Genomic DNA, 27,705 nt, shown 5'->3' on the forward strand with positions numbered 1-27,705 from the left:
AAATGACTACGCATACCCAAGAAAAAATGCACATGCAAGTTAAGGATCCCTGATTTTGTCTCCTTTAGAAGCACATGGATTGCTTACTGATCCCCCCCCCCCCCCCCGCGTGAAATGGAGCTCTTCATTTGAGAAGACGTAGTGAAGTGCCTTCTCCTGAAAAACGGACAATACAGTGAAATATGTTTAACACAAAAACGCTTAACATGAAAAATCGGTTAATGCAAGGTAGCGTTCGTTCTGTGTACTGTGCACTTTAATATAAATCTTTTAACACGAAACTTTTTAACATTATTTTTTTTTTTTTTTTTGGGTGCCTTCAGTTTGGTGTTAAACATTTTCCACTGTATAGTAATTTTGTATTAACAGGAATGTTTAAGTATATTGTATGGTAGTAAACTTTCTGTGTGCTCATTTTATTTGGTAAAGTATAACTCATGAATTTTTACAGTTTAATCATGGGGAAAAGAAAATCGGCTAAACCACAGAAATATGTTCAGCAGTCAGACGAAGATGATGAAGATCATCTGGATTATTACGACGAGATGGACGAAACCGAAAATATCGAGACCCCTTCCATATCAAAGACTGTAACTACTTCTGAAAAGAACCTGAGAGCTTTATGGCCTAAGGATAAACCGCCTGAATTGACTAAAGATGTAAAAACTGAAAACAATCATACTCCGGTTAAAGGATCTGTTGAAAGTGACTTTTGGGCTAGCCATTTCCCTCTAACTACAGATGGTGTTTCAAATAGTAATAATAAATTTGATTTTAATAATTTTAAGGTAGACTCTTCAAATGCAGTAGACAACTTTAGAGAAAGCTCCCGTAGCATTAACCAAGGAAGTCCGTTAGAAACCCTTCTTTCTGAACGTATTTATAATTCAAATCCTTTTCTAGAGGAAAGGTTGAGAGAAAGTATGAGTTTGAACCATAACAGGAACTTGAGCGGAACAGAAAGTGATCGTATAAGTGCACACGATATGGAGTATGATAGGAGGGGCTCGAGGCCAAAGCGTCGTAGAAAGTATGTGACATATCCGGCGACTTTTCGCCTGGAAGTTGTCACACATGCGGAAAGGTATGGCAAGAGTGCTGCTGCTAAGAAGTACAATATTTGTGTAGAAAAAGTTAGTATGTGGTGTAAAACAAAAGACAATATAGTTCATAAGGTTAAAAAAGGTACCCATCCAGCCGACGGGGGTTTCGATACCAGTTACGATGACAGAACAGAAGACCTTTCAATGGCCGGAACTCCAGAGAGAACGATGGACGATGAGGTTGAGAGTACGAAAGAAATAGAAGAAGAAAAGAGGCAACAAATTTCCCAAGAATTGGAAATGCTATATAACGACGAGTCCGATGCTTCTGATAAATATGATGGAGACGCTCTACGGAGGCCAGAAGTTGTGTTTCCACCATTTTTTAAATACAGGGTAACTCTCTTTGCCGAGAAAAAGGGCGAGAAAGAGGCATCAAGAGAGTTCCACGTTTGTGAAAAGAGGGTTGCTATTTGGTGCCAAGCAAAAGAATACCTTGCCGAGTATGTGAATGCCCATAAGGTTGAGGAATGGGAAATTGATTTGTATGTGAATTTGAAAAAGTTATTAGAAGAAAATTATCAAGTTACAGTAAGAGACTTAATAGTTCGGGCAGAGCAAGCTCAGTTAGCAAGTTCATCTACAAAATCCACAATCAGCACTGCTTGGCTCACAGATTGGTGTCAGAAATTCAAAGTTTGTTTTAGGAGTGTATTAGAAAGCACACCTCAGGTAATATTTTTATGCAATTATTAATACTATTAATTCATTTATTTTGTAAAAAAAACTTAATATAATTTGTGATCCTTAGAAATGTGAAATGTAAAGTAGATAATATAATTTTTTATTATATGAAGTTTTTACGTATTTTTATGCAGAATGCTGTTAATCCAGTCTTCTGTGATTTTTTTCATTATGACGAAAAGTTTGGGGTTAAAAAAAAAAGCATACACGTTGTAAAAAGACACTTGCAAAATATTAATTTTTGTCTTGAGCCCTTACATAATTTTGTTTTTTCCTTTTCCATTTCAAATGTGATAGAACAGTCACCAACTTATTTATAGCTTTAATTTTTCTGAATGTGGATTGTCTTAGTCTTGTGAAATTATCAAGGAATTTTTATGTTTTAGAAAAAATCCGACTAACGGAAAAAGAAAAAATAATAAATTTTTATTGTTTTATTCTTAAGATAAAATTCCGTCAGCTATGTGAGTTATTATTGATCAATAATCCTAATATTCCTGTAGGGTTTCTAATGTTGATGTCCTCCAGAGTGGTAATTTCTGGTACCATTCCCCTCCCCCCGAAAAAAGGAAGCATAAAGCTTGTACAATTTTCAGCAACAAATCATTTTTTATTTTTTTGGTGTCAAGAAAGTTTAAATGAGTATTTATTATTGTTAGAAAAGTCTATCCACTTTGTAGATGTCCCCCCCCCCCCCAAAGATTGGTAATTGGTGTCACTCGGGGCCCTAGTGACAGAACTGTAATAACCAAATTAAAAAGCCATTCTTTTCAGAGTAAATTTTTTTTTTGAGGGGGGGGAGCAATTTTTATGCTGTATTTAAATTTTCTAAAGACTTAAAATAGGTTAATAGAATTTCTGTTTATAATTCATAACCCTTAGTTTGAAACTTTCTGAACAAAATATTGCAAAAAGAGTCATTAAGCTAAATGTTTAAATTGATGGCCGCATCTGGCCATATACATGTTACCTTTACCTCGATATTAACAGCAATCCTGCCAGTGGTGGCGCTAGGAAATCCCCGACGAAGGGGCAAGCTTTCCCGACAGGGGGGCATAGCCAAATTTTAGTTTGCAAGATTCCCCCTCCCCCAATTTAGGTGATAAAGAAACTAATCATTCTTGGCGTCTAACAACACGAATTCCCCATAAAAATTAAAAGCAAACAATAAAAATTTTAATAAAGATAAAATAAAATAATTAGAAAAATAAAATTAAATTTAAAATTAAAAACATGAAACTAGGCTTTTGTGAGCAGGTTCATATCGCGAGATCAATAAACTAGAACAGTGTAAGAAGCAGAATTTGACGAAAAATCTGAATATGATGTAAAATCATTAAAAATATGTGCTCTACAGAGTTTATGCAGAGAAAGAAACTTAGCAACATTAATGTAGTTGTGAATGTAATGTTGCTCTTACAGAAATGAGGGGGGTCTGGGGGGTCCTCCCCCGGAAAATTTTCGAAATTGTAGCTCTGAAAACGCAATTTTAGATGATCTTCAGTGGTTTCATGCAGACAAGGGTTGGATGCTCACCTCTAAATAATTTTAAGAAATTGAAGTCCAATAAACGAGATTTTAGTCGATCTGTAATGGTATTTTGTAGGGAGTGAGAGTCGAGGTGCACAACCGAAAAAGTTCCAAAATTAAAGAAACAAAATTGTAGGTTATTGTAACGTTAGGGTAATGAGGTTAATGTCCAATTAAGATATTCAGTGTTCCTCCCCCTCCTTCTTCCGTAATCAAACCTTATAAACACAAATTTACGGGATGGAAACTCTAGGGCTCAAGAGTATAGCGGTGCTCATCCACTAGCTCATCAACATATTTATTAGGGAGCAGAGAAATCCACATCTTAAGTAAGCAGAAGAACAGTAACTAATATTAAGTTAAAAAATTCAAAAGAAACTTGAGCCCGATGCCTAGCTTTATATTAAGATGAACCTCGCGAGTCAGAACATGTATAAAATTAAATTTATTTATATTTTCTTTCATTATTTTATTTTTCCGAGATAACTTGGGAAAGCACGAAAAAGGGAATACAATCACAACTACTAAGTTTTGTTATTGCAAAAGCAGAATCAAGAGAAAAAAAAATGAATATCTTTTGAAGAGCCTTGCTTACTAAAACCAATTACAAGTATTTTATTTGATAACAAATAGAAACTGGAAACGGATAAAAATTTTGCGCTAAAAAAATTAGAAAAGGTGCAAATTTTTACGGATTTTAATTATTTTCTATGGTAATAAAAGGTCTACATCGATTAGGCCTAGCTGGTGGTGGATGGAACCGGCGGGCCGCATTGGATTTTGCAATTAAATAGTATAAAAATAAATCCATGATTTTTCCTTCCTTTCTTTCTTTTGATCGTATAAATAATCATGATAGTTTCATAGGGACCGCCAACATATTTCATTCCTAGATTTTTAAAAATATCATCCTGCAAATCACAGATTATTTGTAAGAAAATGTGTGGGCTGCCGAAGCATGTTTGAAATAGAAAATAAAAATTAAAATGTAGTGAGCGAGATTGAAATTATACAAATGAATAGTCACACCAGTAGTTCTAAGCAGGACTGAAGAGTCGGAAGAAAAATGACTGACTCCAACTTCGGGAATTTTAAAGCCTTCGACTCCGATTCCACAAGAACTGGCAGGGTTGCAGATTTTAATTGAAAATGATCGACCCCGACTCTTGAAGTTTCGACTCCTGACTCCGACTTCTTGACCTCAAAATCAGTCCGACTCCAACTTCTCAGACTTGGTTCTAAGTTTTGAATGCACAAAATGAAAGTAATGTGTGTGTGTTGTGCAATCAAAAAAAAAAAAATTAATTAATTAAAAAAAAAAGAAACGAAACTTAATAGTATGGTCAGCACCATGCTAAACTTAATAAACAAACGAAGGTGAAAAATCGCGAATCTCGTTTTTTAAATTCAATGGTTTGCCGCAGTACTGAAAAAAGGCTATTACTACTTCGAACAATAAATTTTACACTTAAAGTTATCTATAAAAATTAATACATTGAAAATAACTAAACGCGTCTAATGGACAAAATTTTGTTTTGGCTCTCCTGAAAAAAACCAATTTTCAGATTCGTTAGTTCAGCATGGTGCCGACGATATTACGCAATAAACAAATTTATTAAGTATCAAAGTGATTAACATTAATTGCACCAATTTTATCTTGTGTAAGGTTTTTTTCTTTTTTTTTTTTAATTTACTATATACCTACCTTTTTTTTATTTTTAAAATTTTTTGAAGCACTTTTCATAATTCGAAAATGCATAACCATTAGTTTCAAACTTTTTATTGATCATGTCAGTTGAAATCTGTCATACTTTCAAATTTTAAGTTTGCACTCACTTTCCAGACCAAGAGGAAAAAGTGTAAATTCTAAGTCTTACCCCAAAATTTCCATACATGGAGCTTTTTTGCAGATCTACGGAGTCGGAAGGAAAATGGTTGACTCCAACTTAAAAAATTTTAGAGCACTCAACTCCGACTCCTTTACCCTAACGTCAGTTCGATTCCAACTCTCACTCCGACCCAGCAATCACTGGCAGTGTTACGGCCATTGGGGGAAAATGACTCCAACTCTGACTCTTGTCATTATTAACCAACAAATTCCGATTCAGACTCCTTCTCTCCAAAATCAGTCCGACTCCGACTCCGCAGCACTGCTTTTTTTACACTATTTTAGCACTTGAAAAAAAGCATATTAAAAAAAAAAAAATAGAACATAACTTGCAAAAGAAAACTTAAACAAGACTGAGCCTGGTACCAGTTTGTAAGTTGGTTTGATCGATTTCGAAGGAGCAATGTTGACTTTTGAATTAGACCTGGTCCAATCAAATAATTACAGCTGTATGGACTAAGCGCAGCTTATTGCAGGCTTTACTTTAAGTTAGAAACATGAGTTTCGACTACATGATAACATCTAAAAAAATGAAATTTGGAAGCAAAGTATATTTTCAATTGCCTTTAGCACATGATTTATTTATTTATTTGATTTGGCCTTTTCCAAAAGGTTCGCCCCTCCCCTTCCTCCAGACATTTTTCTCAAAAAGAACACAAACCTGATGCAATACCAACCCGACGCTTAATAATCCAATGATTGTTTAGTTGTGCCAAACCCGATGTTTACTAAATCATTCTCATTTCTTCTTCATTCCCAGCAAAACTATTATGCCCCCTAGTATGCAGCCCCCTAGTATGATCCCCTGATCCCCCAGTATGCATCCTACAAACAAGATCAATATAAGTTTTTGAGAAACATGTATTTAAAATGTTAAACATGTATTTGCTTTTATTACATTAGTCAAAAGAATTTTTTTTCTTGCGTTTAGCATTTGCCGACAAAACATCATTACACTAAAAAATTAAATCTACTTTAGTACGCTTCCTTGTATGAGGTAAAAGGATCGTTTACTCATCGATATGTTTTGTTGTAGAATAATCCAACAATAATCAGATAAATTTTAAATAACTATAGTAATAACTTACTTGTAACTACAGAGTGAAAATGAAAGATAATATTGCAGTTATTTACCCAGAGAAGTATTTTTAAACACATCAATAGTGTGTCTGCACTGGCTGAAGTGCTGTTTAGTAAATGTAATAGAAAAGGAAAAATCTCCGAAGCATGTTTTTTCTCCGATGACCCCCCCCCCCCCCCCCCCCCCCCCCCCCCCCCCGTCTCGTCCTGGCTGTTGTCATTCGGTACGTATTTGTCTCGTAACCCGATAACCAGATGAGGACGCCTTACTGACCGGAAATCACCACTACATTCGGCATGGACGTGGATAGTCAAGGGGAGATTGTATTCTTTTATTAGTCGTCGACACCCTGAGGTGTCGAAACCAGCTCATCGATAAATAGAAATTTCAAGGATGAAAAACACACCATTTCCCCCATAGCAATAGCTATCCCTTATTTTATCACCATCTGGGCGACGTTAAAAGGGGACTTATGGACTCGGGCTAAATTGCAGGTGTCAAGGTGGGTGGTCCCGAAGGGAATTGATTTTTTGTTTCCTTTTTTTTAAATATTTAAGATACTTCTACTTTTTTCTACTAATGTTTTTCGAGTTCATATCCGAGGAAAAAATTTTTCATTTACGATAAACGCCCAAGCAAACAGATTCCCCGACGAAATACAAAATTTTCCCCGACGGGGGGGCAAGACGTTTCCGACAGGGGGGCAATTGCCCCCCCTGCCCCTCCCTTGGAGCCACGTCTGAATCCTGCAGACTTGTTTGAAATTTTCTTAACAAAATTTGTTGCTTTTCCGTTAGCCGGGCGCAAGCGATTATTCGCCAAATGATTCGCCAAGCAAATACACCCAACAAAGGTTGTGAGAAAATTGACGGATTTCTACATCAGTTTGGCAAATAATCGCTTGGCGCTGGGCATAATCATTTGGCGGATAATTGCTTGAGCCTGGCTAATGGAAAAGTGCCCAAAATTTTACACAAAGTGTCATTAAGTTAAATGTTTAAATTGATGGCCGAATCCAACCATATATGTATTACCTTTACCTTGATATTTACAGCAATCCTGTAGAATTGTTGTCTTAATGATAGTTTTTTCTTTCTTGACAATAATCTTGGTGTTATTCAGGTAATGTTAGGAAATACGAAAGATTTAAGTAAAAGTTTACCCTTGTTATTTTAAATAATTAATATTATTTTTATTGTAATGAGCAAAGTTCATGTACTCTCAAGTCATTCTGAAAGTTTTTGTACATAAAATGCTTTTCAAATGGTGCAAATCTATTTATGTCTACCCTCACAAATTTTCAAATCCTTAATACTTCTTCTTGTTTATCATGAAAAATTTAAAAGTAATGCTCTGTCTATGAATCTAATGAGTAACATTCTTTTTTTTTTCTCATTTTAAAAGGCACTTTTTGAATTGAGATATACCATACTGTCTTTCTTCAACCTTGCCTAAATAATTTCATTTTTTACTGGGTAAAAAAATGTGTTCACCCCCTTCCCTCTCACTCCAGTCAAAACCATAGTCTGAACTTTTGTATCCAATTCTCATGCTCATAATATTTCTGGGCCAGTACAAAGTTCTAGTTTAAAAAATCCGAAAAAGCAAAGATGCATACGTATATTGTACAAATGTCTTCATTCATGCAATTTTTGTGAAGGAAAAAGGTAGGCATATTATTAGTTTCCTTCAAAATATATTGTTAAGGGCTTATATTAAAATTGTATTTACGTTAACGATTATTGTTACAAAAATCGTCTCCAAAAAGAAACAAAAGCGAACTGCTGAGAAAAACACAAGGTAATGTAATAAAAAGTCTCAAGTGATCAAGCAGTTATATATTAGACTTTTAAAAGATGGCAGCATATCATTATGAACTGCTATAAGTTTAATGGAAAGTTTCAGGTCTCAAGAAAAATCTAGTGGTTGCTTTCATTTAAATTTCTTATAGCATTTAATGATTAACTAGGTTAAAAATTTTAAGATTATATTGTGCTGTCATCAATCAAAATTACCAAATGGAAAATGAATCTAATATCTATTTATACCCTGAACCAAAAAATCTTTTAACCTAAAAGCAAAGCAAAAGATAACTGATCCCATCACCGCTAAAAAATTTAAAAAATAATTCCTCGTAGTGGAAAATGCTTTTTTTTTTTTTTGAGCAATTGTGAATTGCTTATTATCCTCACTTGACTTAAGTTGATGTTTATCTGATTTTTCACATTGCCATGACAATAAGTGTAGCTTGCTGCTTTAATGTTTGTTTAGAGGGCGAATTTTGGTTGCTATGGTTACAAATTGTTGGCTTTCATTCAAGGCTTAACTTAAGCATATTTTACTTTTAAAGGGGGGGGAGAGGTGGAATTACGTTTTTTCTCTGGAAAAACATTAACTAGATGAACTTAAAAGGTAAATTTTCATCTAAACGTAAAATTTGCAGAATATTAATCCTTATCATTTAAGTTTAATAGGCATGCATACCCATCCCCCCCCCCAAGTTCAATGCCGCAAATCCTCCCCTCCCCCCTCATTTTTTTCTCAACCCTCTTTCCCTTTTTATTTTTTCACTCTTTTTTTTATTTATATTTTTTTTAAACTAATTTATTTGATTTTTTTTTCAATTAATATTATTTTATTAGGAAAGTTCTGTGCTATGCCAATGACATTAACACACAAATTAAATTAATAAATGAAATAAAATTTTAACAGAATAAAATAAACAAAATAATTTTACTTGAAAATAAATCAGTTAATAAATTTAGTAAAATAAAAAATAAATAAAAATCCCCCCCCCCAAGAACTTTGGTGCAACTTGCGCCATAATACCCCCTTTCCCTTTGTGCACCCCTGTTAATAAGAAATAAAAATATCACCAAGGTAAACATTTAATTTAATCTTTATAATGAGTATATGGGGGAAACTTTGCCCATAATAACCAAATCTTTATAACCGCATCCATTTCTTTTTTAATGGATATGCCTTATATTACCTAATTTAGAAAATGACTAGTCATAATATGACAGATGCGAATTTTTTCTCCATTTCCATTCCAGTTCATATAGTAGAAACAAGAAACTCAACAAGTAGGGTCCTATCCCAATCTGTGATTGTGGGAAAATTAAATTTTCTGTTTTTATTCGATTTTTATGATGATAGTGTTCTTCAAACAAAGCTATTTTTATATATCTTGGTTCGTCTTTGAATAATTTCAGAAGTAGTTATTACTATTTGGCAGGGGTGTTCACAGAAATTTTGGAGCTTGTCACAAATGACTTTGCCAGGCCCCCCTCCATATTGTTTACCCATTTATTTCACCCCTAGATTTAAAAAAAAAATGGGCCCCCTTCATGCTCGGGCCTAGGCCAACAGGTGCCCCCCCCCCCCCCCCCCCGTGCACGCCTTTGCGATTTGGTACTTGCTTCGCAGTTCAAGATGATCTTGACTGCATTTATTTCAGAATAATTCAATAAAATACTAATGATGGCTTTATTTGTTTAGCCTTTAACCGAAAATACCTGCTTAATATTGGAAACAAGCCATTTTCAGCTTGATCGAGAAGAACTGCAGATAATATCCCTGCGATCAAAGAAATCTGCTAAAGTACAAGACATAATCGACAGCACTCGTACTTTGGATGCATCTCCCAGCACTTCTGATCGAGAAGACTCTTTCTCTTCATTCTCGTTTAACAGCAAGCGTAGACGACGTTCGTATACGTTAGCTTTTAAGCTTGAGGTAAGTAATACTTCTAGTGCTCATGCATTTACTTCTTAATTTGTTATATATAGGTTAAATACTCCAGTAGTCGGCCGCAAGGACATAAAACTGTTTATAAAAACAGGGTTTGTATGCTCCTTCCAACTCCTCCAATACTCCTACATTTAGGAAATTTTTTTGAAGGGCCCTTCAAACTCCTTCTTTTTGGTTTGAACTCCTTCAAAACTCCTTTCTTAGTTCAAGACTACATAGTCTTTCTCTATGACAGTAACTTGAAATACTTCGACAACTTAACTTCATCACAGGGGCGATTTTAATGAAGTAATTTCGCATATTTATTTTTCATAAAGATATGATTGACAAATTGATCATAGAAGTCATAAAAGTTGAAGGTGAAAATATTATTAGTTGACTAAGACATTTCATAAATGAAGTAAACCATGCTGAAATGGTGCTTGGCTTTTTTTTCAAGTATTATAATTATTGCTCTTCCATCCACCCTACTCTCAGCTGCAATAAATAGTCAGTTTGTCTAATTATTATTTAAATATTTAAAAATATATAAGCAGATGTACGATAAGTAATTGTGTTAAAAAAACAATTGTTTAGCAAATCACAGTTATGATATTGAGTCATCCACAAGTGGTGTCATGACTTGAGGGGGAGACGGGTTCGTGAAATTGTGACAAGGGGAAGAGAGAAGGTGACAAAAAATAACATCATCTAGTTATTACAACCAGGGGTGATTGTGGTCCGGTATTTTACCGAATTTCCGGTATTTTCGGACGTATTTCCGGTATTTTCATGTCTGAAAATACCGGAATTATGTTCTTTTTTCGTTATGCTTTTATCTCCCTACCTCCGCAATTTATTTTAAGTTACATAATACTCATCAAATACACCTGCAAGAGCCTTAAGATGGACAAATGTCAAGATAATTTGTATAACACCAGCTCAAAAGTAACTTTGTAATCCATTAAAAATTTAATTAAATGTGCACGCAATATTTTGACTCAGGACTATTTTAAACTATGGCAAAGGTGCACTTAAGTAATAGGGGCCAAAGATTACCCCTCCCCCCCAGGCCCATGTCCAGGATTTCAAAAAGGGAGGGATTCAAACTTTTTTTGCTTAAAACTTAGATTCTCAAAGGAAAGTAACTAAGCATGTTGAATAAACCATTTTAGTTCGATAACCAGACCCCCCCCCCCTTTTTTTTTACCTTTTGTGTTTTTTTAATGAAATCTTCTTTTTTTTTTTTTTACAGTTTAACCTGCAAAAGTGGAAAAAACTGCACACATAGTTTGGTGGCATAGTCTTTTATGCCACCAAATGCTAGTTACTTTCTTTTATTTTTCCTTAAATAATATTAACAGGAATTTAATGAAAATATAAATTTGATACCAAACAACTGCTATTTCGCATAGAAGCATTCTTCTGATATGTGAAACGACAAATTCATCCAGCAAACACTAAATGCGTATCCAAAGGGAAATATTTGAGGATAGATCCTTTTCCTAAACCCAATAAGCTTTCCCTTTTTTGACCATAAAAAAAAAAAAAAACTAATAGTAAGCAAAGTAACCATTTCCCCTGCCCCTCTATTTTTTTCTCTTCTTTTGGCTACATCATTGTCTAATACTCTCTTTAAATAAGTTTCCCCTGCATGCTCAGCATTGCCGGACGTTTCAGCCATTCCTTCATTGTTATTTTTTCAAATATTTAGCAATGAAGGTGCTTGGGAATCCTACAATTCAGGAAAATGTTTATTGTTACAGATGGGTAAATATTAAAGAGGTTGAACACTGTATCAGAGTATTAACTCTAAAACTAATTGAAACTTAAAATACATTTTGAAAAATCATTTAATGATTCATTGTTTTGTTTTTCCTAATCGGAGGGGTTTAACCCCTAAAACCCTCCCCTTGTACACAGGGCTCTGCCCCCCCCCTCCCGTTCTCACTTTGAAACTTTCAGGTATTTTTTGATGAACTCACAATCACCCCTGTACAACAATATGTTTATAGAAATATGACATGACAAGAGGAGTAGTAAGATAAAGTGTGATACTTTGTGACAAAGGGGAAGAGGGTCAAACATGTTGGGAAAAAAGTGCGACATCATTTAAGGACAGCCCATTAGTACTCCTTCAAAATCTCATTTTACTCCTTCAAAACTCCTTCATTTTATTTCTGAAATTGAGTACGAACCCAGAAAAAGAATATGTAAAGGATGTCCCAAAATTAACGCAAGATTTGAATTTGCCACTATTTTTTCCATAAATTGTTGGCAGCCATGAAAAAAGAACAATTTGACAGTTGAGAGTTTAGGGTTAGTAAAAATGGGGTGTTATTGTACCATACAGCTAGAGAGAGTGAAACATTTCAATTACTGCATAAGGCATTTCCTAGTCGCGTACTCTCTCATTTCGGTGATCAGAAATGGCACCCTAGATCGTGTGATTTAACATTTTTAAATTTCTTCTTATGGGGTTATTTGAATTCAAAGGTCTATGTCAACAAGCCCACAACCACCCGTGCATTACCGTGTTGCGATACCGAGCGCCAATAACAGTAACTGCTTGACCAGTCTCAACTTTCATTATTTTTGAAACAATTGTTCAATAATGAAAGCGCGTTATTGTATCGTATAACGCTCCATTTTTGATTTATCTAAACTCTCAGCTGTCAAATTGTTCTTTTTTCAGGGTTGCCAACCATTTATTGCAAAAATGGCGGCAAATTCAAATCTTGCGTTAATTTTGGGACACCCTTTATAACTCAAAATCGGATATGATGCATTCCCCATTTTACCTGTCCCCAATTATCATTATCATCCGGTAACAATAAAGTTGCAAATAATTTTTATTAAGTAGTAATGAGTCATTTTATTTTAAATGGTGTGCCCATCATCCTAATTTGCGACTCTGCTTATTTTTTTTGTTAAGAAAACACATCTTCAAATGTTAAGTGCCTTTCTTTTTTTTTTTTTTTTCCCTTTTTTTTGTACTGTAAATTTGCTTTTGTTTATGCTTTGATGGATTGTATAGCATAACGTTTGAATTGAAAAAATAAACTCCTTCTCAGTCTCGATTATTTTTAGAGGGGTGGTCAACCACTGGGTACTGAATTCTTATGCATTTCCAATAATTAGCCTTGGCAGATTGACCACTGGTTCTATACTGTTAGGTTTATCTACCCAGTAGTTGACTGCATACTTCATATAGATTTTCTAATGTTCATCAAAAAGTAATTAAAATAAAGTATTGACACAGCGGCAATTTAGCTGTTTTGAGTAAAAATTCCCTTTCTAACCTTATTTCTTCAAAAGAAAATTTATATTTTGTGCCTATTAGTTTAATCATTCTACTGCTTTAAGTGTTGATTTTAGTTTAGAATGCTAGAAAACAGGGTTGAAAACAGGATGTGAATTCAGTCTGTCATTTATTAATATTTATTAGTATTTATATGTATGCATTACGAATATTGAAGTAAATATGAATTGATTAGATAGCTCCTCTTTAGCTTTAGCATACTTTTGGAGAGTTTAAGACACTTTCAGACAGTTTTGAATGGTAAAAACCAACTGTCCTGTCCTAAACCTGTTTTGGACAGTCTAAAACCCAACCCTGCTATTTATTTATGTGTAAACCAGTGAACATCATATATTTATTTTCCAAATATTTTGTAAAGATTTTCATACATTGAACAATATATCTATAACACATAAAATGTTAATAATAAATTTATTTATGTTTCATGTTAGTAAATATTTCTCTCTTTACAGGTTGTGAAGTTTGCACAGAGTAACACGAAACACGCGACATCGCGAAAATATGGTATTGCGCGCCGCGTTATTAGTCGCTGGATTGCAGACAAAGAAGTTTTGCAAACTGATTTGTTAAATGCTACTCAACATGTACTTGGCAGCAATAATATGGACGATGATGTTGATGTGCAGCTTTTAAAGTGGTACAGAGAAGTGAAGAAAAAAGGTCAGTTTATTTATTTCACTAAATTTTATTCTTGTCTTGTTTAACATTTTCTTTTTTTATTAGTTTATATTAATTATATGATTTATTAGCATCATAAGTGTGTAGCTGAAAACATTTAATGGTGGTGATGCAAATTCAATATTTTTGCTGCAATAAACACATTAGTACACTGCCACATTGTATGGAAAAAATGCTGTATTCATGATGTTTTATTGAAATTGGTTGGCTTGATATAATTTTAGACATTTTTTTAATGAAAATGGTAATACAATCAAATTTTTCCTTTCTTTCATATGATGCAAATAAAGATAGCAAATGTTAACAGGTAGAAGAAGCTGCTTTTGAGAGGTCTTAGTGTGTGCAAAGATAATAAAACAGTGCTTAATGCAATTAATGTATAAATCTGCTTTGTTTCACTGTATTTAAATTGAAGAATTCAAATTCTTTCATAGGTTTTGATTATTCACTTTATATTGATATGCATAATAACCCCGATTTAACGATTGTCAAAGGACTGGAAAATGTTATCGATGAATCAAAGATATTGTTAAATTGTGGAGTACAGACATTTAATGCAGTTAAATCTGGACCAGTGAAAAGTATCGTTAAATTGAGGCAGGGTGTCCATGCACCTGGAAAGTCATGGATTTCGACTATGATCGAAAATGGTCATGGAAGTCATAAATCAATGAAATTGACAACTAGTCATGGATTTTGGGTTCAAGAACATGCATATCAAAAGAATTCTAAAGATTAGATGCCAAATTTACGCATCTTGGCCGTTCCTTACACTTTAATGCGGCAGTCCCAATTTTTCACACATTTCAAAATCCGATTGCATCTACTTCTATAATACCCGTTTGTTTTTCCTTACTACGTGGCTCTGCCGTTTGGAAATTTATAATTTATGTTTAGCATTATTTTTAACCCTCCTTATGTGTCTAATTGTGTAATTGAGGACTCTTACACTTTGAATCTTGCTGTGCTCATTAAAAAATTTGAAGTTGTTTGCATCCGAGTTGTTAAGAGACTCATAAGTAATATAATTAGTTTTCATCAGTTTCTTAAATTAATGAAGATTTTAGAAAATAAAATTAGTCTAAAGAATTAACTAAGGACATTATGAACATCTATAAAATACAGAAATCAAAGAATTTTCTAGGGTAAAATTTTAAAAAAGTTAAAATATTTTGCAAATTTGGGAATTTTTTAAACTGTAATAGCCTATTCTAAAATTTTGGCAGTTGCATATCTAGTAATGTCTGGCAAGTTAAAATCTTAAGAATTTTAATTTAATATTCTTTTTTTTTTTTTTCATTTCTTTTTTATTTATTGTAAACTTAACTTTAAAATCTACTAAATTATTGCTATTTGCAGATTTTTTTCAGAGAACTACTAGCTTTCAAAACTAAGTTTTATATTCTTTATTTGTTTGTAAAGTATTTATTTTAAAAGATTAAAACGAAAAAATAAATAAAATTAAGGCTTGAATGTTTTGCCGTTCACTTGTAGTTTTACATCATTATTGCTGCGTGTTTTTAGCTCCTTTTATTTTAAAAAATCGTTTTGCAATTGAAACTTTTTTTTCAGTATTTTCAGTGATTGAAAAATTACTGTGCATCATATCAGATTGTTCAGCAAAAAATTAATAAATTTATTTCTTTGTAAATAATTACCCATATAAAAATTTTGTATGATTTATTGGATTCCAAAAAATATTTTCAAAACTTTTTTAATTTATAATTCTATGTTCTTGGTTAAAAACCGAGTTAAAACTCTAGTTATTTCATGTTTTTCATGAGTCATTGTATCATAAAATGTTTTTTAGTTACAATAGTAACTGAGTTAGTTACATTTCACTTTGATTTGAGTTTTTAGAAACATATGTCCAAAGCATAGTTTTGATGGTTGCAATTTAATTTTTAAAAAAAACTAATTTCTAACTAAAGAAACTAACTAAAACAGTAAAACTTTGTTAAACTGAAGCTATACTGTAATTTTAAAAATGTATTTAAAGTATGAAATTAGTCACATGCAGTTTCTAAAATCATAACCAAATTCCTGTTCTGGGTACATTTAAAAATATGTTAAATATATTACGTAAAGTTAAAGTATTTTTAAGTAGGCCCTGAAAAGCCATTTTATTTGAGAGTTTTATTGGAAACCCAACATTCTGCAATGTGTTGGAAATTTTTAATCTAAAATGGCATTCGCCCATTTATATGCATCCTTTTTTTTTTAATTATTGATTTATGTGTTAATATTTTAGTGAACAACTTTAATTTTCTTACAGGTCAACGAGTGACAAAGTCCTTACTTTTCGCTCGAGCAAATACCTTGTTTGAACAGCAATCTACACCCAACAGCGGACCAACAAAGATAGCCACAAGTAGTTGGTATCGCCATTGGCTTGTGAAGTGTAAAGATCTTGGAGAAGATATCCAAATTGAAGAAGATTCACTGCCATCAGCTAGCTCAACAGTAAGGAGAATTTTACTTTTCAACAGAAATGTTAATTAATTTGCAAAGTGTATTAATGAGCAGAGCTGAAAGTATGTTTTAAATGTGCTATCTGTTTTTTTCCCCCTTAAGTGTGCTTGCACATTTCTAATGTTAGACTTCTCAGTCAGCTTGACGCTCAACATATTTATACTTTTTAGTGTCACGCTACGTTGTTTCAGGTCTCAGTCAGCTTGATATTATAAGATTCTTTCTTAGGGTTTTTAAATGCTTTTGTGTAAAATCACGTTTTTTCAGCGAAATCCGAGCTTCATTCATTGCTTGGACATTAAAAGAAAAACCTTTGAAGAAATCATTTTTTTATGTATAAAACGCCAAGTGTAAATATTCAGTCACCATGCTATTATTTCAATTATCAATTTTAATGAATTTTTCTTTACTTCCTCTTATTTTATTTTATTTATTTGTTTATTTTTTTATTGTGAAACTATCAAGATATAAATGTCCTAATATAAATATCAGTGTTGCTCCTTTGTAATTCCTGCATATTCATACAGGGAAAACACATGGAATTTTTTCCCCAGAATTGACTGGAAACCCTGGGTGCAATATTGGCCCTTTCATCTACCAAATTGTTTCCTTTTAGTTTTACTTTACTTCGGTAATTACTGAATTTGGGATAGTTACTTGTTTTTCTTTTAATTGAAAAATGCATAACTTGCTAAGGAAGACTAAGAAATGCATAAAACTCTTGCTGAACAGAAAGGTCAGTCTGTTAGAATTTTTCATGTAGTCGGGGCGGCTCGTGGGAGGGGTCGGAGGGTGCCTGGGCCGCCTCACTATTTTCAGACAATAATTTATTTGTGAATAAAATATGACAACGTATATAAAGTACAAATTGAGAATGAAAAAAGGTTAAAAAACCAGCAAACAGCTGTTTCGGCACTCTAAAATACAAGTGCCATCATCAGTGCATTAAAAACGAAGACAGGTTCACCCGACTGAAACACAGTCGAGGCGAACAATGGAATGAGAGACGAGTTGTAAAAGATATGAGAGCAGTACCGGAAACGATGACGTCAAGGTTACGTCAGAACTCCAGAGGGCAGTTGCACTCAGGAGAAAACGTCACGGACAAAAAAAATCAAATAACAGACTTCCAAGCATTAGGAAAAGGGGGAGTGCTAGACAAATCATTGACGATTAAATTAGCATTTTTCCATATGTAATATGACTCCCAAAAATCTAAATCACATAACTGCCAAGTGCTCTGTTTTTCCCGGAGTTTCTCCGATTTTTATTGCGTACTCCGAAAATCCGATTTATTCCAAAAAACTCCGTTTTTTGACTTTGCTTGTATACTTTTCGATTTATGAGGAAAAGAAGAAATTTCCCTATCCTGGAAGGTAGGAAGTGTGCACAAACTCAACAAAAGAGGAGGCAATTTTATGCCCTGGAAGCATTAGTGTCAAGATAAACACTGAGTGGGAGCGCTAATCGATCGGAGAACATCGTTTTTTCATTGAGCATTTCAGCTACGTGCAAAACATAGCCGCCATGTTTGATCAATCAGAAGATGGAAGTAGACGATGCTTAAGTACTTTCGTTTTCAAAGACAAAGCAGAATTGGGGGTTTCTTTTCACTGCAAACTAATGAAAATCAGCAAAATGTGCTGCAAAATGTTTTTTTTTTTTTTTGGTTATTTTAAATAATTTTATTGAGAAATGAAAACATGTATACTATTTAAAATTTCATTTTATCCCTATTGCTTTGGACACGAATGTGCTAAAGATTCTCAATTAAATTGTAGTTTCATGGGGATTTTTTATTTTCATGCAACAAATTCAAAATTTTATATCTGAATTTTTGACTTAGTCGCCATATTTGGTCATTTGCGAGATTTAAGTACACAAAACTCTTCAAGTGGCCAAGTTTTCAAAATTGGAATTAGATGTTTATTGCAATGCAAACTATTGAAAATAATGCGAAATGGGCTTCTTCCCCCCCCCCCCCCCGGAAAATTCTTAATTTTTTTCTTGAAAAATGAAAAAAAAAATTTCTTCAGAATATTATGTTATCCTGATTGGTTTGGATGCTAATGTGCTAAAAACTGTCTATTGCATCTAAATTTTAGTTTTTTAAAGGATTATTAATTATTTATAATTACTTTTAATGCAACAAATTCAAAAATCTATCATCTTAAATTTTTTGCATTGTTGCCATCTTTGGTCATTTGCAACATGGAAGTAGACAAGACTATTAATAGCCTAAGTTTCCGAAAACAGAATTGGTTGTTTGTCTCAATGCAAACTATTAAAAATAACAAAAGGCAAAAAGTTATGGTTTTTTTTTTTTTTTTTTTTTTAATTATTTTTTTGAAAAAGAAATTTTATCTGTATTTGATCTTTATTGCCTCGGAGGCTTTGTTATAAGCTGAAACCATTTCATCTAAAATGAAAGTTCCTGCTGACTTCTCATTTATTTATTTATTTTTTTTTAATAAATCAGAAATCTATTTTAACTTGAATTTTCCATGTACAAAAAAAGTATTGAATGACTCTATTTTAAAATGTGTGAAGTCCTATTCATCTATTTTTTTCATGAAAGTTGTAAAAACTGCCCCATCTCCCCTCCAGTTTGTGTTTCAAAACTTGGTGACAGTGGTAGCCACTAAGTTTTTGGAGTCTTTAGAAGATTTCCAAGTCTTGACCTTTACTATGAAGTTGCTTTGCTTCCAAGTATAAGAAGTAATCATGATTTTTTTTTTTTTTTTAAATCTTCAATATGTTCTTGTGCAATGCATTTTCAATACATGTAGGATATGTATAAAGGAATATTTTTCAAAAGGGTTGCAGTTTTATTAATTCAAACAGTAATCATGTTTTTTTTTTTTTTTTTAATTTTCAATATGTACCTACGTAATGATGCTTTTTTAATGTAAAATATTTTTATCTTATACTTGGTTGTAGTTTTGTTGAAAATCTAACATGAAAATTCAGAAACTCATTGTAATGGTGCTTAGAACTTAGAGAAGCTTACGGTACAGAAGGAAGGTTTAGCACAGGCCACGATTTGGTGCTCCTATTTTAACCCTCATTGCTCCTATTTTTTCCCTTAAGTGCTCCTATTTTTTTTATCTTGAGGTTGGCAGCTATGAAATCATGAATGGACGAACATTCGTGAATAACTTTGGCGGAAGAAAAAATAAAATTAATACCGCAGGACCAACAATGTTGAGCAATAGAGGAGTGTTTGAGATCCTGTTTTTTGACGTAATTTTCGTGTTCTTTTATCCGGAATTTGAGGGATCGTTGAGTCTGCCCAATGTAGGCCAATTTGCACTGGCAGGAAACACTGTAAATACCCCATCTGTCAAGGTTCTGAACAGGGTGTTTAAGCTGTGAAAATTTTAATTCATTAACAGGAGAATTTATTTGACATTGAATTTATGGACCAAATTGCTCCAGTGCCATATTTGTTGCAAAGGTCCCTTAAAGGTTTTTAAAAATTTTATATAGAAGTGGAAGCATGAAGGGAGGTAGAAATTTTTCATTCTCTCTTTTCATTACATTATGAATTGATTCAGAGTCCATTCAATATTGATGAAATACGTCGATATACTTTTCACAGGGTTCGTACGCTCCGGGAATTCCGGGAAAACCGGGAATTGTCAGGGAAAATTACACTGTCAAAAATGTCAGGGAAAAGTCAGGGAGTTTTCAAATTTTGTCCTCCAAATTTTTTTTACCTTTTTTTTCCCAAGGAATTAAGTACCATGAGATCTAGTCTTCGTTTTTACTGGGATTTCACGAAAAAATTGTAAATTTTTATCTAAACTGACGCTGGCACTTAAAAACAGCAATCGAAAAATGAACGTTTTTTTTCACAACGAAAAATGCGACAAAAGAAGGGAAGATTTTCTTGCATGGAGTCAGTGTGGGGAACGCATTTCTTTCTACTGCCTAAAGGTTTAGATGGGTTGCCACAACATTCTGTTCGTTTCAGGGTTCGTACGCTCCGGAAAAACTTGGAATTATCAGGGAAAATGACAAAGTCAAAAATGTCAGGGAATTTTCCAAATGTGTCCCCAAAATTTTTCTTTTCCCAATTTTTTCCCAGGGAATTTTGTTTTATGAGATCTAATCTTCATTTTTATCGATGTATTTAAAACAAATTGTAACAATTTTAAAGCAATGAAAAAAGTGGCGACCCAAAAAATCTTCAGCAGCCGCCATTTTTGACTCTCAGTAGTTCCCAAGGAAAAAAAAAATCAGGTGAACAGGAATTATGCACAAACTCAACAGGAGAGAAGACAATTTACTCCTTCGGAAGCACAACCTGTAGATGGGAGGGTCGATCGGGGAAAATCGTTTTTTTTTTTTTTTTGATCGGAAAATCATTTCAGCTACGTGTGAAACGTAGTCGCCATCTTTGGTCATTCCCAAGATGGAAGTAGATACGATCCCAAAATGCCTGAGTTTCTAAAAGCAAAGCAGAATTGGATGTTTTCTTTAATTGAAAACTGATGAAAGTAACAAAAAATGGTCTGCAAATTGTTTTTCTATTATTATTATTATTTAAAATAATTTTCTTGAGAAATGAAAAATTTTGTTCTTAAAACAGAAGGATAAGATTATATCCTCACTGCCTTGGACGCAAATGTGATAAAAACTTTTCAATGAATTGTAGTTTCATGAAGATTTATTATTTTTTAATTGTCTTCATGCGACAAATTAAAAAAAGTTATTTATTATTTTTGGGCATAGCCGCCATATTTGGTCATTCCCAAGATGGAAGTACACAAAACTTTCTGAGTGCCTAAGTTCCCGAAAACGGCATTGGATGTTAATTGCAATGCAAACTATTGAAAACAACACAAATTGTGCCTTTTTTTCGGATAATTTGTAATTATTTTCTGGAAAAATACAAAATTTAATCTTCATAACATTTTTTGTTTTAATTGATTTAGACTCTTATGTGCTAAATACTGACTATTTTGCTTTTATTGTAGTTTTTTAAGGATTATTAATTATTTATTACTACTTTTATACTACAAATCTAAAAATCTACTTATTATTTTAAATTTTTCACTTTGTCGCCATATTTGATCGTTTTCGCAATGGAAGTAGACTTAAACTTCCAGAAACAGAATTGGATGTTTATATCAATATGAACTATTGAAAATAACATTAAATGTGCAAAAAGTTATGAATTTTTTTAATTAACTATTACTTTCTGGAGAAGAAAATTTGAAATTTTAATGTAAGCGTCCTTTAATATGTGAAAAAAAAAAAAAAAAAAAGATTATTGGCATTGGCCTATGATCGGCGGATGTTGATTTTTGTTACTATGCATTACATGGTATGCCGATCGATGCAACGAAGTTAAGCATATATATACTGAAATTTAGTTTTGCATTTTGCTCAATATGTTTTGTGTAACCTACTAATAAGAAAATAAAAGAAGTATTGTAAACCAAAAGCGGATGCTAAAAGATTGCTGCAGGACTACAGCAAAACGCTATAATATTACGCGTGACATCTAAGAAACGCTAAAATAAAGTGAAAGTACTCTGTTTTCAACAAATAGTAAACAAATTAAAACAATTTTGAACAAAATGTTTAAAAAAAAACTTAAAATTTTGACAGAGAAAACAAAGGAAAAAAAAATTCCAAGGTTTTTTTTTTTTTTTTTTAAATCTAAGGGTAGAAGTTTCAGTTCTTCTGCATTGCTACTTTAAACAATTTTAATTATTTTGAAAATATTACTATTTAAACTTAAATTTTGAATGAAGCGAGTAACCTGGAATTTTCTAAAAAACAACCTGGAAAACCTGGAAAAGTCAGGGAACTTTTTTTAACCAAAAGTGTATGAACCCTGTTTCATCATATTGGTTTATGTAGTAGCACTGAAAAAGTAATTAAGGATTCATTATGTATTAATAAATAGAAGGAACCTTCACAACCATATTAGGATGAAAATATCAAGTATCTGTGCTCAAAACTATCTGCAGGTATGAAAAGCAATACACAGTGTTTAGACAAAAATTTTCGTGAGCAATGCCTTTTGCTTCCAGTCATGTATCCATGAAAGTAAAAGGCAATTTTTTTAACTACTTTATCAACCTTTTTTGAAAAAAATAAATGTTTCATATTGATATTAAATAACAATTGGCGATGCTCTTATCTACAGCAAATGTATCTGCTCAGCAGCATATGTCATGTGCATCTGCATTCCAAGTTTGGAACATTGCTAAGAAATACAAAAACTAAATAAGCTGTGAGAAAAGTTCTCATATCTTAACTAGTGTTTTTGAAGATATTTGCGTATCATTGTATGGAAATGCTCCTTTTTATTTATTCCCTAATTATTATTTCATCATTGTAGAATGAAAGTCAACCTCCCCTGTTTCAAAATAATAATAACTTGAGTCGGTGGGGAAGATTCAAGATTATTTCTGGAAATTTCTTGTCATATTTATGGCGATCATCAATGATAATCTGTGATGTATAAAATATTTACATTTTAGTACTTAGTTTTGAAATATTTTTTCACATCCTTTGGCATTTTACCAATTATATAGTTTTGCTGTGCTTCTGATGCAGCACAATTTTTATTTAAAAAAATGTAATGAAAATAATGATGCTGATAATGTTACCAAGGAGAAACAAAACCCAGAAGAAATGTGTATCATTCTCGATCTATCATTGTTATTAGTAAATTGTTTAAGACTCTCAGGTTACATGGTTTGTACACTTTTTAAAAACCGTGAAACATGTTAAAATGTATCTTTAATTCTTGAACTATGATTTATTTAAAACAGATAATTTCAAAACTTGTCGTTTTTAAAAAAAATTTTTGCCTTCGTTTTCCCGTGGAGTTTCCCTAATTTTTTTTTTTTGAAAAAAACAGAAAATCTAGTGCGTTGGAGGAATTGACTTAGACTTCCACTTTGCTGAAGTTTCACAATTATTAATTACTCATGTAATAAAAATCTTATTTTGTAAACTTGCCAACAGCTCATGCTTCACTGAAAATTGCTTGCAGTTATCAAGATTTCAATCCTTTTGTAGCTTGTAAATTTTTCCATTATTTTTAAAGTTTGTCTATTTTCACACATGCTATCTTAAGTCCACTTATTTTGTACTGTATTTTATAAGGATTTATTTAAAAAAAAATAGATTTAAGTCATTAAACAATTGATCACTGCAATCTGCCATTATTTGCCAAATCTGCAGGTTCAAAAATTGGAATCGTATCTCCTGAATGACATATGACTAAAAAAGATGTATTAGATGCAAAACTATTGTGGGCAAAGATCTAGAACTAGAATTTTCTGAACTAGTATCATATGTTTCCCAATAATGTCATCACAACAAAATATTATTATTTTTTTGAAATATGCCTATGAAGGTTTTAAAACTACTGATTATATAACATGAGTTTTTTTTTCTTTAAAAGATTACTTTTAATTATTTTGTTCAGTGTAATTTTTTCAATGAATCATTGGTTTATACTGAATGCTATTTATTGCATAGCCCTTTTTAAAAAAATAAATTGGTCTTATGTGCTCAAGTTAAGAATTTTCTTTTACACAAAATTGCCCTGTGACTTTTGTTAATGAAACTATAAATTACTCTACCTCCTCTTTTTTAACGTATTTATGAGTGATAATTTTCTGTATTAATCTTAATCTACGCGGGTTAGCATTGTGTTTTGCTAATAAACTGAATATTCAAACAAAAAGACGCTTATCTAATCTTACTATTTTCGGTATAGTGTAGCTTTTATTATTGAAAGTAAAATGTGTACTCAAAATTTTGTTTTCATTTTTTTTAAGCTCCCTTCTACCCAGACAACAGCTTTGGATTTGCAGAACAGAAATTCTGAAGGCAGCTCTCTAAATGCTTTGAAGCAAGCTTACATGACCAATGCAATTTTGAGTACTATGAAACCAACAGAAATGGACCTAAAGCTTATGACCCAATTTCCAGAATTATTAAATGCTATACAACAAAATCCATCCATCATACATGCTGCAGCTCAGATGCAAGCCCAAGATTCAGATTTATACAAAGCTTGCTCTTCTTTGCAAGCAGTTATGAATTTGTGCAAAGATAGAAACTCTGAGAACAACAGCATGAATCAAAACTTTCCCTATCTTAATCATGTCGCGGAAATTCCTTTGGTTGAGGACAGGAAGAACGTTTCAAATATGAGTGTTAAGAAAAGGAGAGAAAGATATTCTCCGGATTTTAAATTGATGGTTATTGAGTACGCTGCCAGCCATTCATATCAGGAAACTTCTAGAAAGTTTGGTGTACATCATATCACGGTATCCGAGTGGTGTAAAGATAAAGATAGAATACGAAAGAAAGTCTACTGTGAGAACCTTCAAACTTTGCATACGAAGATTTTAAAATCGGAAACTGCAGAACAAAAGTTTTTATCTTGGATACAAGATTGCAATAAAAATAAAATTATCATTAAACCAACTGACGTGCAGAACAAAGCTAATGAAATTTTAAACATAATAGGTGAAGCAGAAGTAAAGAAAAAATGTTGGTGGTTCTACCTTTGGAACAAGCGAGGTATGGAACCCGGAAAGTTATACGAAGAAGATGCAGATGTTTTAGAAAAGGAAAGCCGCGTAAATTATCCACCAGCTGTAAAAGTAGAAATAGCAAAAGTTGCTGAAAGACAGAGTGCTAATTGTGCTGCTCGATGTTTTCGAGTTGCTCGTAAGCGAATTCGAGAGTGGGTAAAATCCAAGGATAAACTGAAATGGTTGGCCGAAACCGGCCAAGTGAGAGAACGGGGAGGGTCCTTATGTGGGCAAAAGGTAAACTGTTTGGATGTTGATAAAGAAGTTTTTGATTGGTATAGCAGCTCAAGAACATCAGACAGCGCTCCTCAACTGCAAGAAATTCGTTCTAAGGCACTTGAAATTTTTCAGAAGCATGGCTTCTCTAATATGAAATGTAGTAAAGAGTGGTACAGAAATTGGTGCAAGAGATATGGAATATGCAGGAGTTTACAAAAGGATAATCAGTTAATTAAATGGATATTGTCAAGATACGATAAGAATTTGCCCATCACTAATCAGGAGCTAGTTGAATATGTTATTTCTGAAAAAATGAAAACAGGTGTAGATGTGAACGATCAACCTGCTGAAGATTATGTGCTCTCATTCTGCAAAAGATATCCTCGGCTTCTAGAAGCGCTGCCCAGTGTAGGCGAGACATTTCCCGAAGAAATGGAAGCGGAAGTGAATAAGTTTCGTTGCACGATAAAAGAACTTCAAGAAGAGAACAATTTTTCAATGCTGGCTATTGGTAGCATGGATGAAATTCCTCTGCTATTCACATCTTCTGGAAACGAAAGAAGAGTGATTGTTAATAGTGGTATAAACTCTTGCAATGCTGTAGTCTTTCTCTCCTGCTTAGCTGATGGAGCTTTCTTACCGCCCATGATTGTTCTGAAAGGTCCAGAAGATACTCCCATTTCCAGCACGCTGCCACACGTTGTCTTCAGAGAAAAGGTGCTGGTGGATCAACACATTGTGAAACAATGGGCTGATGATGTATGGCTGAGCAACGTGCCGTCTCCCAGCATGCTCTTGATGGACTGTTCCGAGCCACACATGTGCAGCTCGGTGCAAGACGCCATGCTGGAGTCCGGCATCACACCTGTGATCATGCCCGATGGTTGTGCTTCTAAACTGCAACCTCTCAGTGCATGCATAACGAGAAATTTCCAAGAGTTAGTTCAAGAAATTTGGAATTCTTCGAGAAGCGCGAATTCTGCCGAAGCGAAAGCGGCGTCGAATACTTATGTCCCATCTTCCAGCGAGGTCTCCCGGTGCATCATGGATGCTTTCGAAAGACTCCGAAATCAACGAGACTTGGTACGCCGCAGCTTCGTCGTCACTGGAATAGCAGTCGCAGCAGATGGAAGTGAAGATGCGCTGATAGAAAACATGGACTGGTTTGGATGCTCTGGTGATGAGCATGTCTTATCTCCTGCCAGTGACAGTGAGCCTGATTCTTTGGATGATTAATATTTTTAGAAGTAGAATTTTTGTACCAATTTATTTCTCTGGTGATCATCTTGTTCATTTGTTCTGTGCAATGATGATTCTCTTCAACTGAGAGGTGTTATTGAAAGTTTCATTATATTAGTCAACGCATCATTTCATCACGCATATTTATTTAATTTTTTTTACGATATATTTTAACATTTTAGAAATGACACGTTTAATTCAAGTATTTTAATTTACATGTCTTTATTGGGGCTCTTACGGGTATTATTTGAGCAGCTTTAATTAGAAGGGTCAATATAAGTATGGGACCATATATTTTGCATTTTACATGTTTTGTTTTTCCTAAGTTACTTTGTCGGTAAAAGTTTTCCAGATCTTTGGAGTTAAGTATTATGTCACAGTACTATACATGCCGCCATTAAAACCATGTCATATATTTTTAATCTGCCTTTGTATGCTAAACAGCATAAATGCTTATACTGTTGAAGCATCTTAACTACAACTATGCAATTTATGATGTGGATGCTGTTACTTGCACCAATAGCAATTTTGTGCAAATTAATGTTTGCATAAGTGAGAAGTGCGTCTTCTTTATAATCTTAATTATATTGATTCAAATGGGTAGGGCAAACATTCTAATATTGGCCACTTTTTTGAATTTATGAAACTTTTTTGATATGTATTATTAGTTGACTGTATGCTGTGAGTAAAGCTAATTATGTACCTTATATGATCACTTCTACATTCTATTTATTTTTTTCACTTGGTGGAAAAGAAACTTTAGATGTTTATATACATATTATATACATACATATATAAAATAATATATATATATAGCTCTATTTTTAGGCTTGCTGCAGTTAATGTACCGCTAGCCATGGATCAGAAAATCGTGCATATAAACATTGCCCCTATCGAGGTGCAAGTAAAATAAAATATTTTTAGTTAATTTGGCCAATAATGTCTTCCTACAAATTTAGGAAATTTGATATGTGTTAGAATATTTTTTACCTTACGTGTAAAAGTTGTATAGTTCTCCGGCAGTGGAGACGTTTAAGGTGTGACACTTAATTCACTAGTAATCGTGTATTCTGAAAACAAATTTTTTATATAATTTTCTCACAATTTACCGATGATATAAAACTAAAAATTGTAATAGTTTTGATTATATACTCGACTTTGATTATATACGACAGCTATCG

General features: G+C 33.1%; 1 protein-coding gene across 1 annotated transcript; it reads left to right on the forward strand.

The window, feature by feature from the left end:
- The first annotated feature begins 458 nt into the window (after positions 1 to 458).
- Positions 459 to 26,521, forward strand: LOC129219814 (uncharacterized). The gene is made up of 5 exons (XM_054854119.1): positions 459 to 1,775; positions 9,788 to 10,024; positions 13,793 to 14,000; positions 16,294 to 16,481; positions 24,302 to 26,521. The coding sequence occupies exons 1-5, from the start codon at positions 459 to 461 to the stop codon at positions 26,519 to 26,521; spliced, it is 4,170 nt and encodes a 1,389-aa protein (XP_054710094.1).
- Positions 26,522 to 27,705: the final 1,184 nt, after the last annotated feature.

Source organism: Uloborus diversus, chromosome 4 (assembly GCF_026930045.1).
Source record: "Uloborus diversus isolate 005 chromosome 4, Udiv.v.3.1, whole genome shotgun sequence".
Lineage (NCBI taxonomy): Eukaryota > Metazoa > Arthropoda > Arachnida > Araneae > Uloboridae > Uloborus > Uloborus diversus.

Coding starts and splice junctions, on each gene's coding strand:
- LOC129219814 (XM_054854119.1), top strand. CDS start 459: ATGGGGAAAAGAAAATCGGCTAAACCACAGAAATATGTTCAGCAGTCA. Junction 10,025..13,792: donor CGTTAGCTTTTAAGCTTGAG/GTAAGTAATACT, acceptor CTCTCTTTACAG/GTTGTGAAGTTTGCACAGAG. Junction 14,001..16,293: donor CAGAGAAGTGAAGAAAAAAG/GTCAGTTTATTT, acceptor ATTTTCTTACAG/GTCAACGAGTGACAAAGTCC.